Below are 23,993 nucleotides of genomic sequence, written 5' to 3' on the forward strand. Positions count from 1 at the left end.
CTAACGATGTGCGTGACAAACAAAAGGAATGACAACATAACTTCAACAACAACAAAGTATTTACTGTAACATCAATGAGCTGCCACGTGAAACTGCTACACCATTAGGTGGCATAGAAATATACTTTATACATATAGTATTTGATGTTATACACATATTGAGTGTGAGGACTAATAGATGTGTTATGTAAAGAACTGCACGTGCCTGAATTGTAAATTACGTTGTAATGAAGCCTCCCTCGGTGGCTGAATGCATGCGTGTCATACTTATTTCGAATGAATTAAGTCCTTTCATCAAACCTACCGTATTTATTAGTATAATGCAAACCCGTGTATAATGCGCACCCATAATTTGTGACTAAAAATACGTATAACATTTTTTTAACTGGCAAATGCTGACCACATGATGTTGCCATGATGAAACATTTATTCACAACATGTGGTACGGAAACCTGGAATAAGAAACTACTATCAATATGAACACAATTCTCAAATGGAATTTACAATTTTAAATCCTTAGTCTAATTTATCATCATAATATTTTTAAAAAATCAAAGTTTGATTGATCGTCATCAGAATCACTAAACAATTGATTTCATTCTTCTTGAGGAAGGATATTGCTCACTGGGTGGCCTTGTTTCCCTGGAGCAACTTTTTAATTTTTTTTTTACCACTATTGGCCAATAAATAGAATAAATATGCTAAGTATCTATTCAATAATAATTGACCACTATTTTTGGATAAATATATAATTTTTTTAATCATTATCGTTTCGATAAAACCATCTCATTTTCTGAACCGCTTTATCCTCATTAGGCTCACGGGGAGTGCTGGAGCCTAGCTGACTCCGGCCGGGCCAGAGGTATGGGACATTAATCATTCACCAGGTTACATCGAGGCGGTTCGGTGTAGTGAGTGGTGAGAGCGTCATCTTCACATCTCTGGCATTCTGGGTTCAAATCCTGGTCACATCCCCCTGTGTGGAGTTTGCATGTTCTCCCCGGGCCTGTGCGGGTTTCCTCCAGGTACCCCGGTTTCATTCCACATTCCAAGAACATAACGGTATCCTGATTGGACACTCTAACTTGCCCCTAGGTATGGGTGTATGGTTGCCCGTCTCCTTGTGCCCTCTGATTGCCTGGCCATCGATTCAGGGTGTCCCCCGCCAGTGGCCTGGAGTTAGCTGAGATAGGCTTCAGCAGCCCCAGGATAATGTGGTACAGAAAATGAGATGAGATATCTAATGGTGTGTCCCAATCAAACATGACTATACTGCAACATGTCATATTGGAGAGGCAACAGACAGAGGACCTTTTTATTCAAAATAAGTAGACAATGGAACAACAGCCCAGACTATTTATTGACTGTAGTTTATGCTTTTCATCTGCCACCATACACACATACATCACAAAAATAAACGGCTATTGGCATGTGGGCAATTCCATTACTCCATCAATGCACTTCTGGCGCATATTTAGTGCACCATCATGACGTGTTCCCGATGCACACCTGAACTCAATTTCATCATCATGAGTTGAGTACAACTTATTGTCACGCGTGTATCTGAATAGAATGTTGTATGTGCTCATGAGTTCTCTATTCACAGTGCAGGGCTCTGCAAGAAAAAGATGATTCGTATTGAATATTTAGGTCAAAACGTCACAAGACCTTTATAAGAAGTGGCAATTTGTCTAAGATTGATTTGTACAAGACAACTAAATTATGTCACTATTTTAAATAATTAACTATAAATTAATTACTTTCAATTTATGAGCTAGTGTCCACCATCATAAACTTACTGAGGCATTTCATCTCTCCAATCCATTGACCATTCTTGCAAGTCTTATAGGACTGCCCTTCCATTACGTAGTAATTCTGGCAAATATACTCAACCTTTTCGTCATGTCTGTATTTGTATTTTGTGGAGTACTTGGTGTCTCCGCCAGCAAGATAAGGTGGATGCTCACATTCCAAAGGTTCTAGAAAAAAAAAAACAAATATAGATGGGTATGATACAATTGTATTATTTACAGTAGATTCAAAAAGTATAGTAAGTTTGGTAAGTACACAGAACAGATATAAAGTATTCGAACATATTTTTATTCCCATTTTAGTTTGATGTTGCAACCAGGCATAATGTAAGGTTATAAGATACGCCTAGTCACCAAGATTTATTCTTCTGTTTTTGTTGTAGCGACTTTGTTTTGAAGTAGTATTTACATACATATATAAATGCCTTCTGTAGCCCCTATGAAATTACTCAGAATCTCTATAAAGTCACACAGGGTGCCTACACTGAAGGTGTTTTAAAAATATAAATATCGTATTTTCTCGCATATAAGCCGCTTCTGCGTAGAAGATGGACCCTTAAAATTGCATCAAAATCATTGGATTATACAATTTCTTGCGTATAAGCCGCCCCTGATTCACAATTTTCACCTCCATATTCATGGTTTTAATAGGAATACAAATGTGTTACTTTGAAAGGAAAATCGTTTAAAAAAATAATTGCACATGGTATTTCTGAGAAACTGTATAAATCCAAAGGATCATCTGCTGGATTGCACATTCCGAAAGGGTGTTGCCTGCCTTAATGCTTGAAATTAGTTGACTATATGCACAGTAGTGGAAATAAATATTTTTGAGTTTTATTTTTTATTTGGGACAAGAAAAGGCTCTTTATGGTGGCTCAAATTGAGCTGGAAACTTGAATATAAAAAACAGCAGTAGGAGGGTTCCAAAACTTGAACAGGGCGTGCGGCTTTTATATGACATCAAGACGTACTATACGGTGCTCGGACGTTTGGTCGCAGGTCTTTTGGTTGCCGGTCAAATTGTGACAGAAAGTTTACCGTTGAAGCCAGCTCTCAAAATGGTATTCATGAGAGAAAGTTTAATTTCTAAGAGAGACAGTTTAATATCTAAGAGAGACAGTTTAATATCTAAGAGAGACAGTTTAATATCTAGGAGACAGTTTAATATCTAAGAGAGACAGTTTAATATCTAAGAGAGACAGTTTAATATCTAAGAGAGACAGTTTAATATCTAAGAGAGACAGTTTAATATCTAAGAGAGACAGTTCAATATCTAAGAGAGACAGTTTAATATCTAAGAGAGACAGTTTAATATTTAAGAGAGACAGTTTTAATATCTAAGAGACAGTTTAATATCTAAGAGAGACAGTTTAATATCTAATAGACAGTTTAATATCTAAGAGAGACAGTTTAATATCTAAGTACTGTTTAATATATAAGTACTGTTTAATATCTAAGTACTGTTTAATATCTAAGTACTGTTTAATATATAAGTACTGTTTAATATATCAGTACTGTTTAATATATAAGTACTGTTTAATATATAAGTACTGTTTAATATATAAGTACTGTTTAATATATAAGTACTGTTTAATATATAAGTACTGTTTAATATATAAGTACTGTTTAATATCTAAGTACATTTGATCGGCGACCAAAAGACCGAGCACTGTATAGTACGTCTTGATGTCAGATAAAAGCTGCACGCTCTGTTGAAGTTTTAGAACCCTCCCACTGCTGCTTTTCATATTCAAACGCCCGGTCACGGTACTATACAAACCGCCATTCAAGAACTGCCAATATTAAGTGCATGATCAAGGCCCGTTGAGTGGATAGCGCAATTTGAGATACAGAGTACCTCACAAAAGGCTAAGACCTTTATCATTTTATCATTTTCTGTAATTTCTGCAGTAAAGGAATAAAGCAATATATATGGAGCCCCAGTTGTAAAGATGATTTTTAACCGAGCACAGCTTTCCAACCAGCGGCCCATATCTCTAGAGACTTTACCTCCACATGTTGGAAAGGGATCGGTCCAATGTCCATTTGGTAGACATTCAACCTCTGCTTTCCCTCGAATCATATGTCCACGTAAGCGGCAAGAAAATGTCAACTTTTGGCCTTGTCGCGCTTGGGTGGTGGGTAGTTTTGTGTTCAAGTGTACTCCAGCAGGTATATCTGTGATCTGGCATGGTTCTATTTTGAAATAAAGAAAGCTCATTAAAATATGATTTCTTGTTAAATACATTGTAAAGCTATAGAAACATACCATGCAATGTATGTGTTTGTGTGTCTGTAGTCCCCAATATGGCTGAAAACCTATGCTTTTAAAAAAATGTCAAACAGGTTCAAGGACGGTTCTTAAAAATATATTAGGTGTAGTCCAGTACAAGGGTTCGAAGATGGCCAAGTAGATACCATACAGCTGATGGTAAACCACAACTGATAACTTGTAAACACACTGTGTGTTCAAGGTTTAGCGCATTTCTAAAAAAGACATTTGTTTGGGATTACTATTTCCTCATGCACCTACTGAGACCAGCATTAGAGGCAACATGGGGTACAGTATCTTGTCAAGGACACTTCGAAATAGCCACAAGGGCATGGGAATCGAGCCTTCGATGTTGGGTTGAGGGATGACTACTGAGCCGTTGACTAATGTATATGACTAAAGCAGTTTTAAAATGTATACATTTTTATAGTTTTGGTTCCCGACCCTTTTTTGTCTTTGTCACTTTTTAATTTTCCCACTTCCACCTTGCTCGGCTTTGTCTGTGAAAGATCCCTGATTCAAGAACAAGTAGACTTTTGGTGGTCGAGTTATCATTCTTTCCATCTAGTTGGGTCTTGCTTGATGAGTACGGAACACCATGTCCGTTATTGTCTGAGGATCTACATTCTTGACGTTCTATTTTTGACGCATTCTTTTTATTTTTTTAAATAAATCTAACCAAGAATGCGAACGTCTGAGCTAAGCATGCCCCTGAATATAATGCCATGAAATAGACTCTAATTATTATTATACATTTATCGCAAGGGACCTAAAAGATTTGGAATTTACCCTGAAAGTTAATCAGCATCAAAATATTTGTGGTTCGTAACACTTTAAAAGTTGAATTGTGTCTTACTCAAATTGTGTTGTGGTTTTCTCTTTTTGACCTTAAAAAATTATCATACCGTTGCAAGTTGGGAAAGGTTTTTTCCACTCTCCAGTCGGTAAGCATTCGCTTTCTTCAGAACCACCCAGTGCATATCCATTACTGCAGCGAAACCTTAATTTGTGTCCAATTCGTATCGTTTGATTCCCTCGTGGCAGGTCATCGACAATGAGATGAGGATGTATCTCTCCAACTTTACAAGCAATGTCTGGGGATTTAAGATTAGTAACATAAACACATATACAAAACTCTTTAAACTCACCCTTAGTCTGGAATTTTTGAAAGATAGATTAAGAATTGAGTGGATGTCATATGAACATAACATACAAGATTGTGGTTGGTGTGGAGTGGTCACCTTCACAAGAAGGGAATGGCTTATCCCAAAATCCATCTTGACCACATATGAGCAATGAGCTGCCAAGCAGTTGTTTCCCAGGATCATCACATCTGAATTTTATGAAGCGGTCCGGAAGGACACCCTCCTCATTTTCTGGTAAACCTGTGATTGTGATGCCTCCCACTGCAGGTGGTGTCTCACACGTCATTGCTATGCAGACATATACTAGGTCAGCTAGTTCACTGTCTCATTTTTTACAAATAGAATTATTTCGGTGCCTTTCAGTAGCATTGTAATTTGCAGCTTGCAACATTAATGCGCTGATAATAGAATTCGGTGTAATTGGACATCCACTATAGTAACGGGCAATCATTACTTTTACTGGCAGGATGCAGTGTATAAAATAGATGTTGATTTTATTTGAGATGTTTTTGCAAATCAGATACTTATCTGGAGTACAATTTTCAGTTATTCGGTTGCGAATTGTTCGGTTTGAAGACTTACGTTCACATATTGGCACATGGTTGGTCCATTTGTTCAGCAAACATGTCCTGGTATCTATTTTACTCACCATTTGATAGCTATGGGAATAGAGCAGAACCAACAACAGTAAATGATCAAAATATAAATCAAAACAAACGTGTTAAAGATACTATGTATGTATGAAATAAAATGAAAAAAGTGACTTTAAAATGTCAGCAGACCATATTGTTAGAATGATTCCACCAAAAAAGTGACAATGAAATGGTCATTACTGAAATTAATTCGAGATAATCTATTCTCAGCTGCCTTGATCTTGAAAAAATTTCAAATTGAAGTTAATGACACAACCAGAATGAGCTGCAGATAGTATTTGAAGCATTCGATCGATCTGTAGGCTTCCTTTTCTCTTGTTGCAGTGTGACCGTTCCGTCAAAATGTACTAGCTAGTGCAACACCAGAAAACCAGACATGATCGTCACTTGAAGTTGTGACAAAGAAGGGATATTTGAACAATTTAGCAGTACTTCTTTAACTGCTTTACAAAACCGATTGGCCTTAGACATGGTGGTGGCTGAAAAATGTGGTGTCTGTTCTGTTTGGGAATCAATGTTGTACTTTTCATCCCTAATAACACAGCTCCGGGTGGTAAAGTTGCTGTTGTTTTGAAAGTACTTAAACAATTGGCTACACAATTAAAAGAATGATCTAGTGTTGACTCGACAATTTATGATTGTTTACAGGTGTTTTTGGCAGTGGTGGACCGTCAGAGCCTGCAAGGCCTTCTCTGCTGACCTAAAAATACATGAATCACAGACTGATGTTAATTATATTTTGTCCATGAATACTATAAATATTAAATAATTCCAATTTGTTTGCCAGTTTCCCTTCATTGCTTTTGCCCTGGTTGCACTGCTTCCAGATATGTGCCTTCATATTTAAGCTTTTAATCACATTTCAGCCAATATTTGTTGCCAGGGTCAGAAATATACCTGGATGCCTTCACAATCAGTTCTGCTGGCCCTGCAGCATAAAAATAAGCGTCGATAAAACTGTTGCCTTAACCAATCAGATTTCAAGTTGGCAAAACCAAGGCCTTCTCGCAGGCGTAGGGATACGTCATCGCTTCCTTGAACCCAGGACCCCAGAGCTGTGAGGCTGACTCGCTAACCACGCTCTCCACCCGGCAGCCGAGGTTTATAGCCATAAAATACTTATCGATGGTTGGATTTATTCAGATGTAGCACTACTGAAGGCCTAGGTGGGAAATGCATGGCCTGCCACTGTTTTTTTGGTAAATGGAAAAAACTGATAGCTTGCTAGCTTCTGTTCTTTCTTTCATGTCTTATTGTTTTTACGTTTTAGTTGCTGTATTGTTCCATTTGTGAGACCTATAATTATATATTTTTTTATTCATAACTCGAATGCTTCTGCTACTCAATTGCTTGCTATGTATGATCCTGCCGTTCTACCAGCTCTCCTTCGTCGTTTTGATGCAGTTCTAATGGAAGATTATGAAATGCTGTCTGTGATTTGCTGTGAATGTGGACTTCTATCGCTGGTGGATCAACACTGAGATCTCGGAGCGCTGGAAGAAGAGGAAGAAGAATTCAAATGTGGACCAAGAGGTCGAAGAGGATTTGATTTTTATATTTTCTTTTTAGTTTTTTGTTACAATAATGATGTGTTTAAAGTATTTTTTTCTATCGTGTCTATGTCAGAATTGCGATTTCTTTTTTTTTTTACCATACTGAAGATTTTGATATGTTTTAATTTTTATATTAATAGTTTTGTTGGATAAAAATTAACTTAAAGGCTTGTGTCATATTCAAAAGAGATTTTCCAGCCAGAATGTAGGATGCTTCGTGCTTGCAGATCAAAGTGATTGCTTCTATCTGATTATTTAGGTTGAGCAGACTCTTTACAAACATTGATGTGTGACCACAATACTATAGGACTCTGGTGTTTACAGTAAACAATTACTCCTGTGGAGCGAGTGGTTAGCGCGTCAGCCTCACAGCTCTGGGGTCCTGGGTTCAAATCCAGGTCGGTCCACCTATTGGGAGTTTGCATGTACGCCTTGGGCCTGCGTCAGTTGCTTCTGGGTACTCCAGTTTCCTCCCACATTCCATAAACATGCATGGTAGGCTGATTGGACACTCTAAAATTGCCCCTAGGTATGATGAGTGTGCATGGTTGTCCGTCCCCTTGTGCCCTGCATTCGGCTGGCCACCGATTCAGGGTGTCCCCTGCCTCTGGCCCGGAGTCAGCTGGGAAATGCTCAGATGAGATCAGATGTCATAACCAGAATGGAAAAAAGGTATGTTCACAGAAGTGTTATGTTTTCTACAACAATGATTAGGTCAAACTAGAGCTGGATTTGAGGAAAAAATGTCTTTGACTTGTAACATTAGGTTTGAGTAGTGATTGATTTTTTTTACATGCTCGCCATTTCATAGTACCTTTAATTAAAACAGACTGTCTGATTTTAAAATGTCATCTTTAGTCACCTACCCCACATTGCAAAAGTATTTGATAGTTGCCCCAAAAACAAAATCGTCACCCTGGATAATTTGATAGTAGCCATTTGGAGTGTTGTCAGGAAGTGGACATGGCTTCACTGCAATGAAAAAAGAAATCAATCATGAATCTGCCTCTTAAAAATGGATTACCCTTCCGCCTGAATATAAGACGATGGTTTTTGCATTGAAATAAGACTGAAAAAGTGTCAATCGTCTTAAATTTTGGGATATTAACCTTGTACCCATTCACAACGATAGATGGCGCCAGATATCCTTAAAGTGAATGCTGAACACCTGTTTAATGCAGTTGTCGCAGTTTTTCATCACAGTAGATTTTTTTATTTATTTACATCTCAAACAACAAAAGCCATTCATTTACAAATGTGATTGCATTGTAGTTTACATATTTAAATGTTCAGATATTAAGATGAGAGACAGTTTTAGCATGAGGCAAAATAAAATGCTTTTTCTCTCGAATGTTTCACTTTGATTTTGAGTTGGGTTTATTTAATAAAGGGACAATACATGTTAGCGAACATACGTATATATGTAAACATGAAAGATTATAGCCGAAGGCTAATTTCAATCTTTAGTCCTTTGTGCAAGTTTAAAGATAGGTGTTTACGTATGGAAATTGGTATTGAGTTCCAGGTATGTGGGGCACGGACAGAGAAGGTGCTTTGCATTTCATTAAAAGTTACTGTGAAGTTAAAATAAAATGGTTTAGCAGGAACCAAATGGCATGCTCACACTTTTTTGTCCAACAATTGGGTAAGTAAAAGGAGGACATAACAGCATTCAACTCACAGAAGCAATGTCCTGGATTGCCTGTCACCCAGCCGTCCCTTGTACATTTATATCTGATAGGTAGCCCTGACATGTAACCAGTTTCACAAGTGACCTCTATCACATCTCCATCTTCATACTCAGTCGTGGTGGTCAATGAGACATGGCCATGAGGAACATCTGGGAGTGTCAAACAAGCTAACAAACAGCAACCGGGGTTAAGGAGAGACATGCTCCAAAACTGCCATTCTTACAACTTGCAAACACAAATAAATCTTACTTCCCAGTGTGATGAAAAATATATTCCACCGGGCAATATTAGGTAAACATGGACGACATAATATAAGAACTGGGTAAAAATGTTTATTTTGCAAATCTATACTTGTTCGTCTCTCAAGCTATATACTAAAAGAAATGAAAATCAACTCTGAGTATTTTCTGCAGAATACACAATACAACTACAGTAACAGATGTCATTAAAATTAATATTAGACAGAGTAAAACCTTAAGGGTTGTATTATGAAACTATCTAATGAATAGAATCATCCCTTGGTAATCTAAAACAAAGCTACAGAACCACAAGAGCTTCACTTACCAAAGCATCTAGAAAAAGACTTTCTCTTAACCTGCAAATACTCGGTAAGAAAATAAGTACACCTTACCAATTTCAGACAAGGACACTCTCACATTCCCCCAAAGTTGCAGAAACAAAAGTAATACATGCAGTTCCATATTGGTTTGCAGTTCCGTGGTGACAATTACAACTAGGGCCGGAACCTTTAACAAATGTTGACTTGTTGTGTGTTGTCCCCTGCTGCAATCCTCTGAGAGTGCTGAGGGTCAAAACATGGACTGCACAGTGGGATTGCACGAAATGGAATAAACAAACAGACGATGCATAAACATACTTTGCACACAGTACACCAATGTGTGATTGCTTGCTTACTTGAGCAATTCTAACATTTTCACTTAAATTTACACACAATGACTCTGATGCAATCGTAGTCAGTATGATCACTGTTTTTCCTCTCACACCACGAGTACTAGTAGGTAGACCAGCAAAAACAATAAAATAAAGAAAATCTATACAAATTTGATAAAATTTGCATAATTTCAGATACCTCATCTTGAGATGTGTGTACAATATTTTGTTTTAAGAGAGAATAAAAATAAAATCTATGAATCAAAAAGGCAGTTATATGTTTCCAGGTCTCTGGTGATGATTAATCCACTTAATTCTAGTTTTGACGACCATAACGAAGGCCCGAGGATAAAAGAGTGCAAAGTCCATTGCAAAAAGTAATTATTTGTGTAATCCTCTAAAAAGTACAATTGATTTGCTCAACATAGTCAGTGGGGATAGTCTCCTGCACCCCGTGAAACTTGTGAGAATAAATAATTAGACAGTCTGTTCCATATATAAGACAAAGACTAGATTATTAGATAATCAAATATACTGAAAAATTCTGAGGTGGCCCGGTGGGTGAATGGTTAGTGCCTTGCCCTCACAGTGGGAGACTTGGGTTCAAATCAAGGTCAGTACACCTGTGAGGAGTTTGCATGTTTTCCCCGGGCCTGTTTCGATTTTCTCCGTGCACTCCGGTTTCCTCCCACATTCTAAAGACATGCCTAATAGGCTGATTGGACACTCTAAATTGCCTCTAGGTTTGAGTGTGAGCGTTAATGGTTGTTTGTCTCCTTGTGCCCTACGATTGGCTGCCTCTCCCCCGAAGACAGCTGGTTTAGGCTCCAGCAACCCCCGCAGCCCCTTCGAGGATGGGCGGTATGGAAAATGGATGAATGAATAATCTGCTGTTATAAAACAACAAAATTGCAGTAACTTATATTAACCATCAAAGTGTTTGCCGAACGCTTTAAAGATATTTGGCGCTATAAAGCATTATGAATGGGTACAATGTCTAGACCCCGAATTTGAGAAGACAAACACTTTTCACTCTTATTTCCATGTAAAAAAACATTGTCTTATATTCGGGCCAATAATGCAATAGACACATTTCGACGCAAACATACATCTAGACCAAACCTGGGCAATCCGGTCCTTGAGAGCCCCCGTGGGTGCACGCTTTTGTTTCAACCGACCAAGCACAGACAGTTTAACTAATTAGATTTCTGCTGAAACATCAAGCACCTGACTGCAATCCACTGATTGCACTTCTAAGATACCAGATTGCTGGAAAGATTTCCTCCTATGGGTTCGAACGAAAACGTGAACCCACTGCAGCCCTTTTTGGAATTAAATGCCCTGGTCTGATCTAGACAGTACAATAACAATCTGCTTGTAAAAATGACTTCATTGACTCCACGCTGTTTCTGACATTTTATTATTCCATGGATCCAAATAGTAACCATTTGATTGGGTTATAACTGTTAAACATTCATATAATGTTGCTTGGCAGTGCTCTCCTCTCAAATTAAATAAAAAGAACAAAACAAAGCAACCAACGCCCCAATACGAAACAAGAAAAGTATGTTTCCCTTGCATTTTTATTTCTGGGTCAGATTCCCGTTGGCCCTTCAGCATCTCCTTTCCTAGAAGCTGTGGAGGAAAGATTCTGTGTTGAGAATCTTAAAACTGCTATCGATTGATATAAAGCACTTATTTACAATATGTAAACTCTCTCTCTCTCTCTCTCTCTCTCTCTCTCTCCTCCACAAAATCTGTCTAATTTTAGTACCATTAAACCACTATTTACTTTCACTCTGTTAATAGATGACGAATTAGACCAAATAAAAATGTTTTTCCAATCCAATATACTGTTTTTGGTGTTTTTTCAGAGGGTTGGAACAAATAAATTATTTTTTAGTTCATTTATTTGGGAAACATTCATTTGAGATATGAGTAAATCGGCATACGGGATCAGTCCCGGAATGCATTAAGCTCGTATCTCGAGGTACAACTGAATAAGCTCTTCACGATTCCAATCTGCACTTACAAAAACTACAGGTAGATGAAATCCGTGACATACATATGAGAAGGGAACTGTAAACTTACATATAAGGAAGTAACAAACAGGAGCAATGAGGCACTCATCAGCCAGCATCCCTAGAATTAAACACTATGGACACATAGTGTTATGTATCAAGCCCTCTGGCAATACAACATTTTACACCGCTTCTGAATATAGCCGTTGTTTTAGTCTTTCATACCACACATAAACATTAAGAAACTCGAACAATGAATGAATGTTGTGCCATCTCATTGTCTAACACATGGAGTCATGCATCTTTATCAGAGGATGTTACTTGACGGTGTGACTTACCTGTCAAAATTGATGCAAAAGTCATGCCTCCTGCTGCCAAACAGCTGATAAAAGACGCGTCACATCACACCCACACTAGTGACACTCTAATGTCCGTAGTATCACGCTAAACTAACTCCTTTCCTTCCTGAGAACACCTCTAGTACTACTCTCCGACATTTCTCACAGATTATCTTAGTGTCAGGCCTCGAACAAGATTGGTGGCCGGTTGTACCTGTCACCCAATCACAGTCCTAGCCCCTAATTACCCAAACGTTTCCAGGTGTGATTCATCAGCCAGTGGGGAATATTCAAAGCCAAAAAGAACATCACCACGCTGCTGGATCGTCTTAATCAGTTCAATGATCCCGACCATGCTTAGCCCCACGACCACGGACCACAGACCACGGACCATGGACAACGACTTCGCTCTCACTCATTGTACCCTTCACTCTGGACTTCACAACATTCTCCACGGTTACCGACCTCCCTTCCACGACTAACTACTCGCCTACTCTACTCCCTTTTGTGCCTTGGCCCATCTCTTGGACGATTCTATTAAAAATCGATATCCAGACTTGCTGCCCTTGGGCTTTGGGGTCCTCCATCCCCGATCGTATCACTTAGCTTTTGTATTCTAGCCTTTTGGGAGCCTCCCCCTGTCCATCTTTAGCCTGTCGCACTTCTTCATTGAAAGCCAAACCACTCTCTTCATTTTTCAGCCTATGCCACTCTCTCTTCTCTGTCTGTACTAGACAGGAGTCACCTTAGACCAGACTTGGACAATCCGGTCCTCGAGGGCCGCTGTGGGCGCGGGTTTTTATTCCAACCGATCCAACACTGACTGTCCAACTACAGTTTGCCTCGACATACAAGTGCGCCGACATACGAGCAATTTGTGATACGAGTACGTATATTTTTGAGCAAATATTTATCTGGAGATAAGAGACAAATTTTTACATACGAACATACAGCAGACGTGAGAGGCCGCTTATAAGAACATCATGGGCACTGTCTTTCTGGTCGCAAATCACTCGTGTAATGTCTCTACGAGCACTAAGCGGAGCGTTGCATTTTTTCAGTGTTTTTTTTTCCCGTTAGCCAGTGTGAATGGTGTATATATTACTTCTTGCTGAAAAGTGGTCATGCATTATTCTATTGTGAGGACATTTGTGTGTATCATTTTCATAATATTTTGAAGGGAATGCAAAAGCAAACAACCCTCGATAGCTTGCATCTGCAAGTCAGGGTGGAGGCAGGGCAAATAGAGCCAACCCGGGAGAAGAAAGGTATCAAAATTTAAAACAAAATTAGAATTAAGTTTAGCGTAAGGTTAAATTAAATTTATTTTTGAATGTGTCTGCATCATAATCCAACTTATTTAAAATTTGTTTATGTTATGTTACGAGCGTGTTGCCGTGCAAAAAAACCCCAGTGTGCTTCTCCTTACCTCCACATTGAATTGGTTGACTCCAGGTACCATTTATGCAGGTTGCAGAACCACCACTTTTTTCACTTGGTTGGATACAGCGATACTCTATGACCTCATTCTCAATGTATTTTTCTTTGCTGTTAGTGAAGGTCATAATTTGTTCCACATTTTTGGGCTTAGAACAGTATGCTAAAATTTCAAAAAAAAAAACAAGATAAGCAGCTTAAAATGGACACAATTAAATTAAAATATCTTCCAAAAATGCTTATAAATGCAGTCCGCGCCCATCAGTCAGGTTCATGGGGCTTCACGTTCCGGTTCTTAGCTTAATAAGAGCACAGGACATAGAAGTGGATGTCCCAAAATGTACGCAATGCGAAAATGTTTCTCGCAAAATTGCATGTTAGAATAGGCAAACAAGCATGACAAAAACTAAAAGATAGAACGGACTAGAGTTTGCTGTATTCATCTTTTTTTGTCCATGGAAATCATAAAAACGGCCAAACAAGTTGTTAAAAAGATTTCCCAATCTTTTACTTACGTGTACACGTTGTGACCACCATGTCCCAGTTTCCATTTAGACATGTGATTGTATCTTTTCCTTCCACCATATAGTTCTCCCGGCACTTGAAAGTTACTTTTGAGTCAGACAAGTACTCTCTTTGATATGAAGTCAGAATGACGGCATTCTCGATCTTAGGAGGTGGACTGCACGTCACAGAATTTACTGTAAAACATAAACTGCCAATTTTACAGAAACAACTTGTTCGTATCATTGATAAAAGAAAGGGTGGGCTCACGTGTGCAGATTGTGTTGGGGGATAATCCGTTCAAATCCCAATTCCCTCCCACGCAGGTTATGTGGTCAATCTGATTTTGGTATCCATCCTTGCAAATAATCTGGAGGCTCTCATCTTGTCCATTTCTGTTCTTCTGGTGTTTGATTTTTGCATTAAGAATCAAAGGTGTTTCCACACATTTACTTGTTTCTATATTGAAAACACATTGAGATTGTAGAATAGAAAGACAATGACAGGAATAAATCAATGTAATGCTTACCAATGCATTGTTCGAGTCCAGACCACAGACCATCTAAACATTTCGCTTCACCCCACCATTCATTAGTGGGAAGCTTGTAACCGTCGTTGCATGTGTAGTAAAGTGTGTCATGTACTGGAATAACAGCAAACCCATGAAGCAGATCTGGTTGCAGGCATGCTGACACATAGGTTAAAAACAAACAAACGCAGTATATTTATTTGTGATGCATTGAAAGAACATGTTTAAACAACATGGACATGTCTTTACCTGAACAATTCTGAATCCCAGTCCAGCCACCAAATTCACAGGTAATGCTGAATTGTCTATCTGCATCATTTAAACATGCGTATTGGACACCTTCACCTTCGTCGTAATAGTTCTTTTTATTTTTCACAATTTCTGCATTGCTTACATCAATTCGTTTACATTGGTTTCCTAAAATGAAAAGCAGAGTGCAGCTCTCAAAATTATAATCATGAGAGAAAGAGTGAGTTTAATATCTAAATATCTAATATCAGAGCGAGAGAGGGGGAGAGTTTAATATCTAAATATCTAATATCAAAATATCAACAAGAACACTAATTTAACACATCGGCTGCTGCCGTTGACTGCCATTGACGGCAATAGGCGTCCAATGGACCTTGATTCTCTCTGGGAGAACTTGCAATGCAGCAAATAATTCAGTTGAAGGTTGGCACCGCGCATTTCAACGTAGAATGTCAGCTTTATGTGGTCTGATAAACAAACTCAAATTAGAGCAAAATGACTGGGAGATAACAATAAAACAGCCTTCATGCGGTGTTACGCCCAGACACATCAAAAGGACATACGCAGCTGTTAATGAGCGATTGAAAAAGTCAGAGGACTATGAAAACCCGGATCGATTTGCAGACAACCGACCAAACGTCCGTTCTACAAACGTCTGTTCTACCAAACGTCCGTTCTACAAACGGCTGTTCTACCAAACGTCCGTTCTACAGACGTCTGTTCTACCAAACGTCCGTTCTACAAACGTCTGTTCTACCAAACGTCCGGTCGACCAAACGTCTGTTCTACCAAACGTCCGGTCGACCAAACGTTCGGTCGACCAAGGGTCCAGTCGACCAAACGTCCGGCCGACCAAACTTTCGGTTGACCACACGTCCTGTCGACCAAACGTCCGGTCGCGAAACGTCCAGGGACCAAACATCCAGGGACCAAACGTCCGGGGACCAAACGTCCGGGGAGCAAACTCGTCTTTCGACGAAACGTCCGGTCACGTGAGGAAAGCCACTCAGGCATGCAAACTTCACACAGGTCGACGTAACCTGGATTGAACCTAGGACCCCAGAGCTGTGAGGCCGATGCATTAACCTCTCGCTCCACCGAACATATAATGTAGGCGCTGTCTTATAATTTAAATGTTATTGCACTTACCTGGGCAATTCACTGTTCCATGCCAACCATTATCTGTACAAGTTAGCGTAAAATGTTCTTGAGAACCTTTGCAGGTAAAATAGGCTATTTCATAATTTTTGTATATTTGCTTGCCATTATCAGCAATTATTGCACTGTGGATATCCTCACTGTCACATGTTATTTCTGGGGGAAAACAAACACATAATACAAAAGCCATTAGTTACTGCTTAATTAGTTATTGACTGGCCATCAGTCATGTTGATCTTGTACTCCTCAGATAAGCAATGACAAATAGTACATCCGGTAAAATGTAAAATGAAAAGCAAAATAAGGACTAGTGCTTTAGGGAAGTGAGATTCATTTATGAGCCTGCACATAAATCTCAAATGCATTGGTGAAAAAGGTATTTAATCATTCATTTCATCGTCAGTGTTGCATCTTTGCACTTTATGGCATATTTGCGTGAAATTGGAAAATCGAGACGCTTTGCCATTAATTCGTAATTCAGTTATATGACTAAATAAAGTACGGAATGCAAAAAAAAATGGTATATTCTACATGAAAACACAATCTCAACGATACCAAGACCATTATTCGATTATGAATATACATTGATATAGATATTATCTTTTAAAGGAGGGTCAATTTTAATAAGTGTATAAATACACATTGTCCACAGTGTCTCCAGATGACTTTGTGACCCATTTTGCCATTACAATGATGAAAAACACAGTGAACGAAGTGAATGAATATGTACAATGTCTTCACGGCCTGAAAAGAATATCATCTTTCTTTTTAATGGTTAAAAGACTCACTGTTAAAAAAATCAATCGCTCTCAACTTACCACAGTTGCACACTGAAAAGAAATGTGGTTGCACTAATCAGCTGTCTCTTACTATTAGCGCCTTTTGTTGGTTTCCTTTCTGATCACCGACAGTCTATCGTGTTGTATTTTTTAGGCTATATAGTCATCTGAAAAACTGTTATGTTGAAAGATGCCTATTTAGCCTGTTGTCCTCCATTTGTATAATTGTTCCTTTTTTGGAGGTAGGTATGAGTGTGAGCATGACTGGTTTTCCATCTCCTTGTGCCCTGCGATTGGCTAGTCACCAAATGAGGGTGTCCCCTGCCCATGGTTAGCTGGGATAGGCTCCAGCACCCCCATTGTGTAGGTTTAAACTTAAATTTACATGAGTGGTTTGAAAATTATTGAATATATTCCTTTTCATTGTGTATTCTTTGAAAGTGCAATTTATCCTCAGGTCTGAGTTGTATTTGGAAAAATACAGTAATACCATCCCCTATTTTTTTCCCTTTTGGTTCCCTATCTGCAATTTCATATTTATTTCTGAAAGCGTATAGAGCTTGCAAGTCTTAATGTCATCTAATTTTCTGAACTGCTTTATCCTCATTAGAGTTGCAGGGGGTGCTAGAGCCTATTCCAGCTGATTCCAGCCCAGAGGCGGGGGACACACTGAATTGGTAGCCACCCAATCACGGGGCACAAGGAAACAAACAACAATTCACGCTCACACTCACCCCTAGGGGCAATTTAGAGTGTCCAATTGGCCTACCTGGAGGAAAACCACGCAGGGGAGAACATCCAAACTCCACACAGTTGGATGTGACCTGGATTTGAACCCAGGAACCCAGAGCTCTGAGGCTGACGCGCTAATCACTCAGCTGCCGGGCCGCCCCAAGTCTTAATCATGATCCAAATTTTATGATGAACATTGTTTTCGAGAGATGCACAACTTTTTTTCCTTTTCAAATAGTGTTACATTACTATACATTCTAAATAATTCTCACGAGCCAAGCAGGCAAGAACCAAGATTTGTACCCATGTGTAAAGAAAAAGGAGGGAGGTCACTCAGAAATTTTCAATATTGAAAATGTCCCAAAAGAGAGTACAAACTAAATACTGGATATAAAAAAATGGACTTAGAATGCTGTAGAAACCTGGACAGGGGCACCGAAAGACGTGGCATTGAAAATACTGCATCAAGGAATAAATATAAACATGAAGAGCTTAAATACATTGACATGAGGTAACGAGCCGGGGCGGGCCATCAGGGCCTTCAAGACCTTCTCTGCTGGCCTAAGAAATATCTGAATCATATATTGTATTTTGTCCATCAATACTTATTAAATAATTCCAAATTGTCTGTTAGCTTCCTTTCATTGCTTTTCCCCCTGGTTGCACTGCTTCCAGATGTGTGTTTTTATATTGAAGCATTAAATCAATCACATTTCAGTCATTATTTGTTGCCAGGGTCAGAAATCTGCTTCAAGGCCTTCACAATCAGTTCTGCAGGCCGTGCTGCATTAAACAAGCGTCGATAAGACTGTTGCTTTAACCAATCAGATTTCCAGTTGGCAACACCACAATGCCTTGTCGCAGACGTAGGGATACGTCTTGTAAGTATTGATGGACGAAATATAATAATATATGTTTCAGATATTTCTTAGCCCAGCAGAGAAGGCCTTGAAGGCCCGGAAGGCCCGCCGCTGCTAAAATCTTACCAGACTTCCAAGTATCTCGATAACTGCCGCTTTCTCATTTTTTGAATTATTTTATTCCCGTGCTGGGCCGGCAGCGGGAAATTAATTAATTTATTTTAAAATAATAGATTTGAAAAAAATCTTTATTAAAAAAATACCCAAAAAATGAATTAATTAGAAAAACGGGCAGGGCTTTTTTTTTTTTTAAGTGAATGCAATAAGCTTCCGCAGACTTGCTCCTGTGCACATGAATGCACCCGGCATAATACATACAGTATGCATGCACATGTTTTTTCCACATGGTTACATATGAAGGCTACATGTGGTAAATAAGGATAAAGATTGTGTGCACTTCATATGTGGTAAGTCTTGTCCACTTGCTCAGCGGCTTGCTGGCTTCTGCTTTCGTAAACCCGGAAATTTCTTAGCACGTAATCAAGAGCTTTTGTGCATTTCGATTGACTTTCTGTAGATGGAGTTTAAACTTTAAATGTTGGGAAAACAAATTGTTGAGCAATTGGCTCGAAGGAAACAGTTCTCCCACAGCTCCCACTTTGCCCATGAGTCTAGTGCTGGAGTACCAACTTATGCTGCACCACTCTTGGGTTTCACAAGTCACAGCTACAAAACTATAATTCTTTTGCAGCCAACTAAATGAACACGATCACATAAATCACTGGATTCGATGGAGCTGATTGGTTAATCGATGGAAGCGCGAATGGTTCAAATGGGCTGTGTTAGGGTTGCTTGGTTTTCTGCTTTTTCCCCTGGTGTCCTGTCTGAGCAATTGTCCATTGTGTTCAGCTGTCGTTTCTCCGCCCCTGGTGTATTCCCTGCTTGCTCCCTTGTGTGTTTCCCAGGTGTTCCTAATTGTCTCGTCAACCCATGTCAGTCTATTTAAACCCCACTGATTCGTCGAATCGTCTGCCTTTGTTTGTCCACACTATGTTTCCACATTCCCTCGATCCGTGTTCCAAGTGCCTCGTTCCTCGCTTTCCCGGGTATGTAATTTGATTTCTAAGTCTTTGTTGTTTTTAAAGATCATGTCTAAGTTATTAAAGTTTTTTGTTTGATCACCACTTCCCTTGTCCTTGCCTGCTTCCCTGAAATTGGGTCCTATTCCCCATTTCCTCGCCTTGACTTCATGCCAAAGACGTAACAGGAAGGTGGAGGAAAATATATAAGAAAAAGGAATGATTTATTCCAGTGTCAAAGCCAAAACAAAAGTTGAACATTTATACTAACACCACTCCAAATAAAATGAAAAATTACTTGCATCCAAGTTGGGAATTTTTATTGCGCATTTCTAACTAACCTGCTGGCAAAATGTAAATAAAGACAATAAAATCTTTAATGGTGCATGGGTGAACAATTGCAACAGTACCATATCCTTTATAACCTCATACATTTCTTTCAACATTTATCCAAAGTTGCAATTTCTCTTACCTTGGCAAGGTGGATTTGGCATCCATCCATTTCTGGTGCACGTAACACGTGGCAAGCCATTTGTTCTCTTGTATCCTGACCTACAGGAAAAGTATGCAGATGTACCCAATTTTACTCGCTGTCCCCAGTAGATTTCCCATCGTGATACACTTGGGTCTCTTTGGTTACTGCAAGTGACCTCTGTAAAATAAATGAATAAATACATTAGAGATTGCTATCAAGACCAGAGGATTTCCATGATTATTGTCTCTGTTATGATCATCATTTGTCTTTGAGTTAACAAAAAGCTTCATTTGTAATGCACACTGCTTGAATGGTTGATGGTTTTCTACCCAAACAAATTGGTCTAATGGTCCATTTTCCATCATTTTTGCATGTAGATACTGCTGAGGTCTGGTGGACAGTTGAAATCCAGTAGCTTTCGCCACATTTGACAGTTAATGTGTCACCAGGTGAAAACAAGGACGTGTAAGCAGGTTCGTAGCTGGTTCCTCTAATGGCTGGCAGTGAGACCTTACATTTTATCACTGCAAGGTTAGAGATTAAGGAAATAATACATGATTAGTACATGTAGCTTCTACACATATTAATGACCTATTCAATAGACAGACATTTGGCTTTTTATCTGTGATACACCAAGTTGAGGCAGTAACCTAGTGTGAACCTACATTCACATGCAGGTGTAGGGGTCCACTCAGCTCTGAAACCAAGTTTTTTGCACGATGAAGGCCTGTCTTCTGCTTTCTTGTATCTTGGATTACATTGATAAGACAATATATCATGTTCTTTGTAGTCTTTGACTTTTCCAGGCACAAAACCATTTTCAATCAATGGCACTGTGCATTTCACCGCTGGTGACAAATAGAGAAAATAAATGCATTAAATAAAATGAGACAGTACAATGACTGTTGATTTAACTGTTGAATTACATAATACGTATTACGTTTACTAAAATATCCAATACAGGCAGTCATTGACTTACTACACATTCGGTTCAGGTGTAATGCTTGTTGTGGATACTGTAATGTGTAACAAAGTTTTACATGCGCTATCTTCTTAGTTATTTTTTTCTTGTTAATCATTTTATTGGGCGGCCCGGCGGGTGAGTGCTTAGCGTGTCGGCCTCACAGGGACCTGGGTTCCAATCCAGGTCGGTCAACCCTCAGAGCAGTTAAAAAGTGAAGCTGTGTTCCTCTAGCAATGCTTACTACTGCTTTGCGCAACAATCGCACTGCACTCTCGTGAATCATCCACCACTTTTGCGGTTGTAAAGTCGAACAAATGTATTTCGTATAAATCGTGAGTCGATGACTTCCTGCAGTCTCTAGTGAACCTCAACTGGAGGTTTTTGCAAATTAGAGTTTGGCAGTTTGGGCATTTAGAAATGATCATTTTTTAGAGGGAAAGATATATCGGAACAATGGTCAGCAGTTGTTGGTGGCGTTGCTTTAACTGTGTCTAACGTGTTGTTGATATATATATATATATATATATATATATATATATATATATATATATATATATATATATATATATATATATATATATATATATATATATATATATATATATATATATATATATATATATATATATATATATATATATATATATATATATATATATATATATATATATATATATATGTGGGTGTAATTGTATATCATGGGTTTTTGTTCTAACGTGTTGATAAATATATCAGTAAAGTGGATTGAGGGAACAACAACAAATCACTATTGTGATTATTTCTTCTTGTGTTTCAAGCCTAAATACAGGGTACAACATCTAAAAAGCACTTTTCAAAATCTGCTCACAATGTTTTCCACAAATGTATGTGTACCTTCACATCTTGGAGGAAGAGCACTCCATTCTCCGTTTTCTTCACAGGACATCTCGGCTGCACCAATGAGGATTTCATAACTATTCTTGCAACTAAAACGAACCACGTTACCAAAGTTAGCTTCTTCCAAGTCTCCGATCACATCCACATTGTCATCCACAAAGATAAGGGGACATTGTATTGCTTAAAGAAAACACACAATCGAAGAGTTCAATTTCATGAAACCTATCAACCACACAAAGCTCCTTTGATTGTAAGCCTGTACCTTCACAGACTGGAATCGTACCACTCCACCCCTCTGCCATACAGCGTCGGTAATTGATTCGACTGACCATTTGGTAACTAGGAAAATAACAACATTCAACAACAAATAAAGCACAAGTTAACCACGAGCTAATTTTAGTTCATACTAATCTTTAAAATACATCAGTTCATAATTGCATACCCTTGGTGGCAAGTATATTTAACTTGTGAGCCAAAGACAAAATCCTTGCCTTGATCCAAATGGAAATTTGCAAACTGGGATTCACCAGGATGACCACATGGTTTTGCTTTCATATAAAAACAAGAAAGAAAATTAGCAGCAGATATTCAAATAGTAAACAACAGGGTATAAAACAGAACTTTTCACCAAAATAAAATTAGCTGTAAAAGTCAAAGAACACAAGTCCTGCTATCAGAATTCATTGCAGCAAAAGTGCACATTTGTAGTCGGACAATTATAGTTAACACTGTGGGAATTGAATCCTAATGAATGTAATAAATACAGAAAACTGTCCAACAAGGATAAAACTGTCTCTTACGTTGACATTTTGTCCCACGAGACTGCCATGTTCCATCAACACAGATGAGTCTAAAAAAACCACTATGGCCAACATTGCAGCCGACTCTTATTTGCTGTCCACTTTGGTATCTGTTTTCCAAACTTGTTGTGTCAAAATTTGAATCGTACAGTGGTCCTTTATGAAAATCTTCAAGTGTACATTCTGCGAATAAAATAAAATAAAAACAACAATATTCAAAGAGTTGTCTAGTACTTTCATTTCCACTCAATCTTAAACAAAGAAAACAAAAAGACAAAGTGACTGGACTCTATATGAACGTATCAGTATGCCGGTTTGGTCTTACCTTGACATTTCACAAAGGTTAACGTATGCATCCACAATAATAAGATACAGCTGTGTGTTATTGTATTCATTTTGTCTCTTTCATCCGCAAAACACTGAACACAACTAACAACGGACCATGCAAAACATCACTACACATAAGTGAATGAGTATTACGAAGCAGAAAAAAAAAGCTGATTGCTCAACGATTGACACAAGTTCCCGTCGTTTCCAATCTCTCAGTGGCAGGAAAAGGGGGGAACTTTTATACAAACACATGAAATGATACATAGGTAATGTTGCTATGTAACAAATATTTACACTACTGTATAGTACAAGGGAAATTACTAGAAGGCATGTTATGTTAAAACTCTTAGTAAGCCTGTTATACTGGAATTATGTCATTATGATAGACTAGATGCAGGTCAGAATTCACTAAATTCTGGAACCATGAGCTTTTGTTTATTTTCTTTGATTTACCTTCTCGGCAATCATTTGCAGGGATCAATAGTGCAACCTAAATAGCTACAACAGTTCTCATCAAAGTTCAGCATCGAATTTGAAGCTTATTTACATTGGAAAAGGAGGAATACTGTGTGCCTGTTTGGGAAAATACACGATTACTGCAGCACTACACTTAATTTTCATCACGAAATACCACTAACACAGTTAGCAATTCACCTTTCACTCTTTCTCAACATCATATTTTGGTACTAAATGTTCTGACTGTATGTGCCTTTGAAAAAAGTAGTATTACCCAAACTTGTTGATGTATTAGTCATGGAGATTGAGTACTAAGAGCCTGGACTAATATTTTTTTTTTTCATGGAACTAGCTGTTCTTTGTTACAAATCAAGAAAATAACTGTCAC

At 38.4% G+C, this 23,993-nt stretch overlaps 1 protein-coding gene across 1 annotated transcript; it reads right to left on the minus strand.

Annotated features, from left to right (window-relative positions):
* Nucleotides 1-1,341: 1,341 nt before the first annotated feature.
* Nucleotides 1,342-23,337, minus strand: LOC144197079 (complement factor H-like). Its single transcript, XM_077717648.1, has 21 exons — nucleotides 23,145-23,337; nucleotides 22,820-23,002; nucleotides 22,462-22,567; nucleotides 22,282-22,358; nucleotides 22,017-22,199; nucleotides 20,845-21,027; nucleotides 20,509-20,703; nucleotides 20,177-20,356; nucleotides 16,246-16,410; nucleotides 15,097-15,264; nucleotides 14,848-15,006; nucleotides 14,589-14,777; nucleotides 14,330-14,515; nucleotides 13,807-13,977; nucleotides 8,303-8,408; nucleotides 5,813-5,889; nucleotides 5,327-5,518; nucleotides 4,991-5,179; nucleotides 3,824-4,009; nucleotides 1,799-1,978; nucleotides 1,342-1,614 (listed from the first exon to the last, which is right to left on the minus strand). The coding sequence occupies exons 1-21, from the start codon at nucleotides 23,212-23,214 to the stop codon at nucleotides 1,421-1,423; spliced, it is 3,339 nt and encodes a 1,112-aa protein (XP_077573774.1). The 5' UTR covers nucleotides 23,215-23,337; the 3' UTR covers nucleotides 1,342-1,420.
* Nucleotides 23,338-23,993: the final 656 nt, after the last annotated feature.

The sequence above is a fragment of the Stigmatopora nigra genome, chromosome 5 (genome assembly GCF_051989575.1).
Source record: "Stigmatopora nigra isolate UIUO_SnigA chromosome 5, RoL_Snig_1.1, whole genome shotgun sequence".
Classification (NCBI taxonomy): Eukaryota; Metazoa; Chordata; class Actinopteri; order Syngnathiformes; family Syngnathidae; genus Stigmatopora; species Stigmatopora nigra.

Coding starts and splice junctions, on each gene's coding strand:
- LOC144197079 (XM_077717648.1), bottom strand. CDS start 23,214: ATGAATACAATAACACACAGCTGTATCTTATTATTGTGGATGCATACG. Junction 22,568..22,819: donor TCGTGGGACAAAATGTCAAC/GTAAGAGACAGT, acceptor TTTATATGAAAG/CAAAACCATGTGGTCATCCT. Junction 22,359..22,461: donor AAATATACTTGCCACCAAGG/GTATGCAATTAT, acceptor TTATTTTCCTAG/TTACCAAATGGTCAGTCGAA.